Source organism: Carassius carassius, chromosome 21 (assembly GCF_963082965.1).
Source record: "Carassius carassius chromosome 21, fCarCar2.1, whole genome shotgun sequence".
Classification (NCBI taxonomy): Eukaryota; Metazoa; Chordata; class Actinopteri; order Cypriniformes; family Cyprinidae; genus Carassius; species Carassius carassius.
Window position 1 is genome coordinate 16,722,183 of NC_081775.1, and position 9,502 is coordinate 16,731,684.

The window sequence follows — 9,502 nt, forward strand, 5'->3', positions numbered from 1 at the left end:
ATATTAAATATTTTAAAATATGATATAATGTATATGAATATTAATATACATGTACATATTTTCTAAATATATGCTGTATGTTTGTGTTTTTATGTATACAAAAGAAATATACACAGTACACACACACACATATTATGTAAACAAAATCTTTTTCTACAGTAAAATTTAACTGGTTAACTTTGTTACATTACTTTATATGATTAATTTCAATGTCTCTATCTCTTTGTGTGGTCCTGGACCCTACATTATGGGGACAAAATGTCTCCATAAAAATGGCAATATCCGAAATCCTTGTACTTGTGGGGGCATTTTTGGTTCCCATGAGGAAATGAGGAAACAAACATAAATAATACAGAATTAAGTTTTGAAAATCTAAAAATGCACAAAGTTTCCTGTAAGGGGTAGGGTGATACAGTTTGTACAGTATAAACCATTAAGCCTATGAAATGTCACCATAAAACAATGGAAACCCACTGTGTGTGTAAAAAAAAATTATGTCATTTCCTCAAAAAATGTTTGAGGAACTCAACTGTTTATTTAAATATTTACTTTCAGATTAATAACTATCAACAAATATTGTAGTAACTCGCGCCATAATTTTCATAAAACGATGCACCAGTTTATTTTCTATAAAAGCATGCTGCTAGCATCTATGAAATATGTGTATCAGAATAGTTTTCAATTCATTCTGATCAACATTTATCTTTTGTCTCAAAGTAAACCGAGGTGTCTGTGATTAGGTCTTGAGCTCTGCTACTTTGTTTTGTACTTGCACACTCTCACTTCTCTCACCCTCATTCTGTTTAAGTGCCTTCAGATCCTTGATAAATGCTTAAAGACCTTCCACTACTGACCAAAAGTAGCCTACAGCAGTTCCTGGAATCAGAACGAGCAGCTCGGTTCCGGCAGTGCTGAGATGCAGAGATGCAGTATCTTTGGATTCCTCAGCAGGAGAGACAGTGTGTTTGGCTGCCCTCCAAACGCTTCATCCTGACTGAGGTCAGGTTACTGCACTGAGAGTGAGTGGTGAGAGGAGGAAATTAGATAAATGAAGAGCTCGTCTACATTTCCTCTGTCCAAACACCTGAGTCAGCTCTATGAGAAAAATGTGTGTACAGATACACATGCAGCAGTGCCTACATTTCTGAAAAAACGAATAAACACAGGGAAGGCAGTTTATTTTGTTTTGCTTCACTTCCTCTTCAATTATGCATATGCTTATCACTGATAATAAATATTTTTAGATTATACTAATGCTTTTATTCAAAGTAAAATAAATCAATCGCCATGCCATATCCATTTGGGTCCTCTGAAAAATAATATATTATAATCAGGGTTTGTTTTTTTCCTTTAGCTTGCAGCGACCTCTAATGGTTGCAATTTTAAATGATTTAGAATCAGACACTCTAAATATTAGTATTTTTAACTTTGATTTGTTTTACAATATAGAGTTTTATTCATCTGTATAGTATCGTATACTACATTTATAAACCACTAAATTCAGCAGGTCACGTCTCATTCATTTAGGGTTTTCTCTGATTAAAAACTGACAAAGCTGAATAGAAGTACATTCAAATTAGTGCTGTAATTATGGCGCTAACAATTTTGTTCTCTCTCTACAGATGAAGAACGTTTTATAGTATTGTAAACACTGAATTTTTTTATTCATTACACTGAATTTAAAGTAAAGATGAATATTAGCAGAAACGGCTTAATAATACAAAAGGACAGTTTGTTAATTTTAAGCATGTCAAGCTGGTTTCCACATTTCAGGGATTCAAGGATTTAATTCATTTTGTGTTGTTTGCAAAAAAAAAAAAAAAAAAAAAAAAAGGGGGTTTACTTTCATGAGCGATATCGTCACAAATGTGTCAGCGTGAGACAGATAACAACTAAAGCGCACGCCCACAATATATCTAAATTCACATGTGTATTTCCTCAGAAACGGTGTTGATGAACAACAGTCATTTGAGGATAATTATGACCATGCATTTTGGTAATCTAGAAAAATGCAGACATACACTCAGACCAGTTTATTTTCATAATTTAATATCCTTCCGTTGTGTTAGGTCATTTTAACGAATATAATAAACATTAGACAACTATAAGACAGATATAATTTGAACAGCAGAAAAAAAAACAGTGCATGTAAACAGACAACTGATATCATTTGGACAGTAGCAGCGGCACACAAAATAAAAACAAACACAATGTAATGTAGAAACTACAGCCCACATAAACATAAAATCCTTAAAAATGAAGTGCATCCATCAACTCTAAAGTTTGATCTACACTTTAAACGCATTCGGTGAAGTACTGCTACAGAACACATCCTAGTACTTTTGTGGGAGACCTAGACATCCAGTATTTGTCAAGAGCTAGCATAAACCTGTTTGGCAGGAAAATGTTAATAGTCAACTAACTAAAGAATGTCACATGGTTTTCAGACACCTCTTTGATAATGTTCAGTGTTTTGTTTTTCTCAACACAAACCAGTGTTGCTCCTGTCAGCATTGCTCAAGTTGCACTTTCAAATTCAAACCAAAAGGCATTAAGATTATTATTGTTTTTTTTTTTTTTAACTAAATGTTTGGAATACTGCCACAACTTCAAACCAATGATGTTCATGGTGCCATTGAGGCTGTGTTTAGCTGCACAGTATCAAGAATGTAGAGACTGTCCCAAGAGAGGGATTCAGGAGATTTTACTATCACGCGTACAGAGGCTGATAGTCATTCTGTTTGCTTCTGCAGGTAATGACACAGATGCTGAGCATCCCAAACAGCTGAAAAAGACACAAAAAAACAAGTTGCTGAAATGCATTGTATAATAAACAAGGATGAAGATGAGGCCAAAATAAGCTGATGTACCTTAATGATGGCAAATCCCAGGATGACCAACATTGCATAACTAAGCACATCCTGAAGCATCTGCTCCAGTTTAGCTTCACATCCCTGTAGGAACAACAGAATACAGAGGTTTATTCCCCCAAGAAAACAAATTACATAAATTTAATATAATACGTGGATCTGAATACAAGTGTTGTAACTAAAAAATTTAAAAGAAAAAAAAATATTTTGTAATTTATTTGAAATAAAGCTGAAATAAAAAAAACATACATATTAGATAAAAAACAAATGAAAATAAGCTTAAGTACTAAATTCCAAAAAGTGAAAAAAAATTACTATATAATGTGTATAATATATATATATATATATATATATATATATATATATATATATATATATATATATATATATATATATATATATATATATATAAATAAATGAGAGCTAATTCAAAATATAAAATACTATAATAGTATATAAATAATACTGAAATAACTAAATAAATCGATGCACAATATCAGATGACAAACCTGTGTGTTCAGAAGATCTAGTCGGGTGAGTTGGCCTGTGCATTGTGTTTCATTCAATTTGCAGCAGGAAAGTGGCACAGAGTTATGTTGGACATACCACGGTATTGCAGTCCAGTCAGTGATATTATTCACCCCACAGCACTCCAACTGGAAATGTAAAAGTAAAGAAGGACGAGGGGAGAAGAAAGAGAATGATAATCCTTCATGCATCTATTGTGTCCACAAAAATGATATGAATGAACCTTTCAGCCGTACTTGAGACTGCAAGTAATCCACTGCATGGGTTTCAGTGTTCACACCGTCATACATTTGAAAGACACTGCTCATTGACTTTTCTAGGTCACCCTTAATCTGTAAACATCATAAGAAACAATTTCCAATGATTCATATTTCTACATATTCTACATAGTATCCATTATTTATCTGATAATTACTTACTCTTCCCCTGTAGATGAAGCCAAACACAAAAGCGGTCACCTCAGCTGCGAAGATGATCATGATGATGATGAGAAACTAAATGCAAATTCAGAGAAAAGAATGCAATATTAAAAATGATGAAACGAGTACTACCCCAGAAGCTTTCAAGAAGGAACAAACCACCACATGGTCAATTTTGGATTAAATAAACTGAAACAAAGCCTTTGAGCACAAAAGGTACACAGACAGATGGCTCATACTTACAAAGCCTAAACCAACTTTGGACTCCCTCAGAGTTGCACAGCAGCCAACGATCCCGATGACAAACATGACCATAGCCACACAGATTATAATGGCTGCTGGGATGACAGAGTACTTATCAGACACAAACTCTTCAAAGCTGTTGTAGCGCTTTATCACATAAGAGCCAACATACGCAAGGGCCGCTCCAGCAGCCTGAAAAAAAAAAAAAAAAAACAGATGGGTCAAAGACATGATCCTCAGGTTTATTTATTTGTTCCAAAATTACTTAAAAAAAAACTTTATTAAAACGTAAGGTTAGTTAAAGTCATGTGGGGCAGCTCCCCGAAAATATATTTGTCTTTATTATTTCATGACATTTTTATAAGGGAAAAAAAGGAAAAATAATGATTAAGACGTATACACTCATGTATTTAATGAATAAGAACAACATACATGTTATGAATTTTTACTTCTAATACACATGACATTTTAAAACAGTGGTGCTCAACCAGCAAACCAACTAAACATTTACTTGTGTGTATAAAAATAAAAAAATTAGAGAAATCTAGCATCACAAAGTAACATGCTTCTCTGAATGTCCAGTTCAGTTCCATTATAACAATACATTCATCATCTCTCACATGTCATGAGGTGTCATTTCATAACAAGTGTGCTTTGGAATTCTGGGTGATGAATGACTAGCATATGATCGGTTTCTTCAGTAGTCAGTCACAATGCACAGTCACAAGACTATGAGTAAACTTCTGCCCTCTAATCTTTCCTGGAACGCTAGTCTTGTGCCTCAACTTGAGCAGAAGCAGCACAGCGAAACAGAAACCTTTGAGGTATGAAGGTACACATGACAACAGCAATACATCAGCTTTCCACAAGACAAAGACGCTACAATAAGAACAATCAGTTCCAGATTTTGTTACTTACTGCACTATTGTTACAAAAAGAAATAAAGACTGTCTAACAAAACCACAAGTGCATGAGGCCCAAAAGGGCCCCTAATGCATTAACCTTTCTGTGAATCTTAGCAATGGCTGGCTATATGTAAAGGAAAATATTAAAACGGCTATGCAGAAGAGTCAAGTCTTTTTTATTTTATTTGTTAATTTTTTTAAACAGAACTCCCTTTCCATTGAAGCCTAAAATGAGTAGCGGCACTAAGTCAAATCAGATGACTAGGCCTACATGATGATAGTAAATATTGCCAATGGCACCAGCAATCTAATGTATTTTTTTTTTCAACTCTGATATAAGCAAGTGTGAACACCTTTAAAGGCAGCAAACAACACAAGCTCTTTCATATGGTTTCCTTGAGTGTATAAACAAAGAGCAAACGAATGACTCGCCCTAAATTAAATTACATTTAAGAGAAGAGCTCACTGTCAGAAGCAAGTTACTCTGACTAAACATTCAGTTAGTGTCTGGTGGAGGGGAAACAACCTCTGGATGAATACAAACTATTGTGATGCTTCTAAAGGACCCTTCTTCCTACACATAGTAATCAACTAACAGCAAAAACAGCAGTATGGGTCTGTAAAACTCTTAAGGTACATTTATATCTTTCTACAACAACATACAACAGAAATTATGTTGAAAAAAACACTCAAACTTACCCAGAATATTAAACTGAGAAATAAAAGAACAGTTTTAGATGTTAGAATTCCGCAATCCATGTCTGCTGCTGAGTGATGGGCGCCCTAACTGTGAATGTTTCGGATTTGTGACGTTTTATTGCCTCGTGTTCTTTATAGTTGAGTGTTTCAGTCAGTCACATGCTCCTCACAAGCGTTAGGATCGAAAACCCCCGGGTCCTAAATTCCGTAGGGATCCGTGGTTTATAGGCAAGGCTATGGAGGAATTAAAAATCTGCAGAAATTAGAAATCAGTAAATGAATATATAGATAAATGAATAAATGTAATAAAAGAAAAAAATAATAAAAGTATATTTACAAAGTATATGTAAATAAAACTTAAAAATAAATAACATAAATACAGAAAATAATACAAAAAGTAATATAAAATATAAATTTAGAATTAATTATTAATTAATTCAATTTATTTATCTATATCTATCTATATATCTACCTCTCTCTCTCTCTCTCTCTCTCTCTCTCTCTCTCTCTCTCTCTCTCTCTCTATATATATATATATATATATATATATATATATATATATATATATATATATATATATATATATATTTCTTTATTTTTAATTTCTGCTGGTTTGGTCCTCCATAGTATATATACACATAACAAAATAAGGCACAATCCACTATGTTAATATGAAATTATTTTCTGTAATTGTTTTATAACCTGCATTTTAAATGATGTATTGTGTTTTCTGGTTTCGGTTGGCAATGGATGATGGATCATGGATAATGTCCTGGAATATTTTCCATTTTTCTTACAGTGTACTAAGTGATCAGCAATTGCAGGTATAAACTACTAACAAAGTGTATCATAAATGAACAATTATTCAATTATCAAATTATTATTAAATTGAACAACTCCAAATAGCAGCTAACTCAATTCACGTGATGTGTTACTGCTAGGCATCTGTGGTTTCCTCTTTTTGTGTAATTTGTATGGAAAATGTGTGTTTTTATTGTCTGAGTCACTTATCAAAAGTTGCAAAAAGTTGCCAAATACGTTTTTAAAATTGCTAAATTTGTTGCTAGGTGCTTTTGGAAGAAATAGTTGCTAAGGTAGTCAAAAAGTTGCTAAGTTGGCAACACTGGCTCCTCCTAGCTCTCCTAGTTAATAGAAAACAAATTGTGACTGGATGGTAATTTTGTTCTACGACAAGCTTAGTTACATTTGATTAGTCACGTGACAGAACACGTCTACTTGCTCTGATCACCCAGTCATAAAGAAATTTTGAAAAAAAGGACAAAACATGATTTTGTCAAAATAAGTCAGGACAATAAAAATTATATACAGGACTGTTCTGGGAAAAATAGGATGTCTGTTGATAGAGCACCAATAATAATAAAAGCTCTTTTTATAATGCTAGAAAGCTCTGAATGTAAATGTAACAAGATAACATTTAAAGTAGTATAACTTAATATTTAAAGCAGTGTAACTTATGACACTGCATTTCACTGATGTTATTAGTTGAACTGGGACAGATCATTAGCAAAAGTGGGACATGTCAACTTAAGCTTGTTTTTGTAGTGTGGCAACTTGATTTGTTAATGGTACAAGTTGGCCTGCTTTTAATTTGTTTACAGCAGCTTTGAGATATCAGTTTGGAGGACAGAATTCATAATTAACACCAGAAAGATTCAATACCTTAATGCACAGTACACTTGCGAAGCCTCATGTTGTCATGTTGGACTGTGCCAAACACAAAATGTTGTGAATTGCACTTGCTTAATGAATATCTTCAGTGCATACAAAGCCTTTTTTGAAGCACATGTAACATAGCACAGAGTTTTAATTTTAGCTGATCACAAAACCTCTCACAAACTGAGCATATTTGATTTAAAAGTAGTAAAATCATTTAAGCTTATACAACCCCCAGACATCTCTGAACATGCAAAACAACCAAAAGGGTCCTTTTAGGTCATTTATCATCCAACTGACATGGCATCAGAGATAAGGTTTCAGCGGTCTGAGTACACCCTTCTGGTGTAACAACTCTAGAAGATCAAACTGTAACTAGTAAAATGCTTTAATGAATTACTATTATGATTTTAACATTATTTAAATTGTTAAATATCAGCCACATAAACACAATGGATATAATGAGTGACATCGAACAGCCTCGGATCTCAGACATTCACACCTGATACATCTGAAAGTGTTAGCATCTAAATAAATAAAAAAATAATACATTCAAATATAATGTATCGTTGTTATTGGAGTTCTAATTACATTTATTCAATGTGTCCGTGTTTTTGTAGGGCCATAATTTGCTAAAAGTAAGAAAAAAGGAAAATGTGTTTTAGTCAGCAAAAACTGCATTTTTTGTTGAAAAACTCTGCAAAATATTATATTTTTAAATTCATGATAATATTAAACATGGTCCAATCTAACCGTACAATTGCATACAATGAGCAAATACTCATTTTAAAAGCATGCAATTATAAAAAGTCTAGAAACTGTAAGGTCTTAAAACAGCATGACACACTGATTCTTCAAGTTTGCAAATAGAAAACAAGATTTAACTGCATTAATATAATGCTTCGTACAAGTTAAATGTTATTGTGGCAGTTTTTTAGATTTTCTCGCTGACAATCCGGGTCGTTATATTATTTTAAAAAACATACTCTTTCTATTAGTCGGAAAACACAAATAATTGCGGCTCATATAAAGGCGCTGAAATCAAGATTACTAGAGTCTACACGGTTCTCATTGTGACTATTTTAATTGCACGCGCCCGCCCTCCAACTCAGTCTCATCATCACAGACATCTCCTTCTAGCGGACGTCCCAGCTCAGACAAGCTGTCAGTCATGTCCACAGCCGCTCCACCAGCCCCATCTTCTGCTACTAAAACGCCAAGACGACGGTCCAAGGGCAAGAAGTCAGGAGCCAGCAGCGTGTCTGATCTGATCCTCAAGGCCTTGTCTTCTAAGGAGCGCGGTGACGTCTCTCTGGTCGTTCTGAAGAAAGCTCTGGCTGCCAGTGGTTATGATGTTGTGAGAAACAACTCGCGCGTCAAACTGGCAGTAAAGCGACTGGTGGCCAGCGGTCGCCTGATTCAAACCAAAGGCACTGGAGCATCTGGATCATTTAAGATTGGCTCGAAAGCTGCTACAAAGCCTAAGAAGCCAAAGGCGAAGAAGGCGAAGAGGGCAAAGAGAAAGACGTCTAAGAAACCTGCTGGGGCAAAGAAATCACCCAAAAAGAGAAGGAGAAGTTTGAGAAGTCCTGAAAAAGCAAGTGAGACAGCTGCGGTCAAGAAGACCACAAAACCCAAGAGAGCCAAACGAGGAGCTTCCAAAACAAGCAAAGCGAAAACTGCCCAAAAGTAATTGACAGGATAATGACTGTTGCTCATAATTTTTTTTAAGGATTCTTGCATCCTTTTAATGCTTTGTAAAAATAAAATAATTCTTAATTTACAAAACCATTTTTGTCTCCTGATGCATTCAACATAATAGTTGTCTATTTTATTTAATCTAAATTTTTTTTTACAAAATAATTGACATTTATTACGTTTAAACACATTTTGTTTACAACCGACCAAAGTTATATATATATACATATATATATATATATATATATATATATATATATATATATATATATATATATATATATATATAATATATTATTTTAACATAAGCAATAAATGTAAAAGTGCAAATAATAGCCTATACGAATGGGTATTAAGCTTAGATGTCCAGTTTGTTTAATACCTAACGGATAACTGTATATAAAAATAGCTAAATTTTGTAGTGTAAAGTGACGTGTGTAATTACGCACGAGCTTTATGCAGGTTA

At 33.7% G+C, this 9,502-nt stretch overlaps 2 protein-coding genes across 2 annotated transcripts; one reads left to right on the forward strand and one right to left on the reverse strand.

Annotated features, from left to right (window-relative positions):
• Positions 1-2,032: 2,032 nt before the first annotated feature.
• LOC132097659 (tetraspanin-36-like) lies at positions 2,033-5,828 on the reverse strand. Its single transcript, XM_059503522.1, has 7 exons — positions 5,665-5,828; positions 4,061-4,252; positions 3,818-3,892; positions 3,635-3,730; positions 3,380-3,526; positions 2,871-2,954; positions 2,033-2,785 (listed from the first exon to the last, which is right to left on the reverse strand). The coding sequence occupies exons 1-7, from the start codon at positions 5,722-5,724 to the stop codon at positions 2,711-2,713; spliced, it is 729 nt and encodes a 242-aa protein (XP_059359505.1). The 5' UTR covers positions 5,725-5,828; the 3' UTR covers positions 2,033-2,710.
• A 2,611-nt stretch (positions 5,829-8,439) lies between these two features.
• LOC132097154 (histone H1.4-like) lies at positions 8,440-9,126 on the forward strand. Its single transcript, XM_059502778.1, has one exon. It carries the CDS (start codon positions 8,510-8,512, stop codon positions 9,029-9,031), a length of 522 nt encoding a protein of 173 aa, XP_059358761.1. The 5' UTR covers positions 8,440-8,509; the 3' UTR covers positions 9,032-9,126.
• Positions 9,127-9,502: the final 376 nt, after the last annotated feature.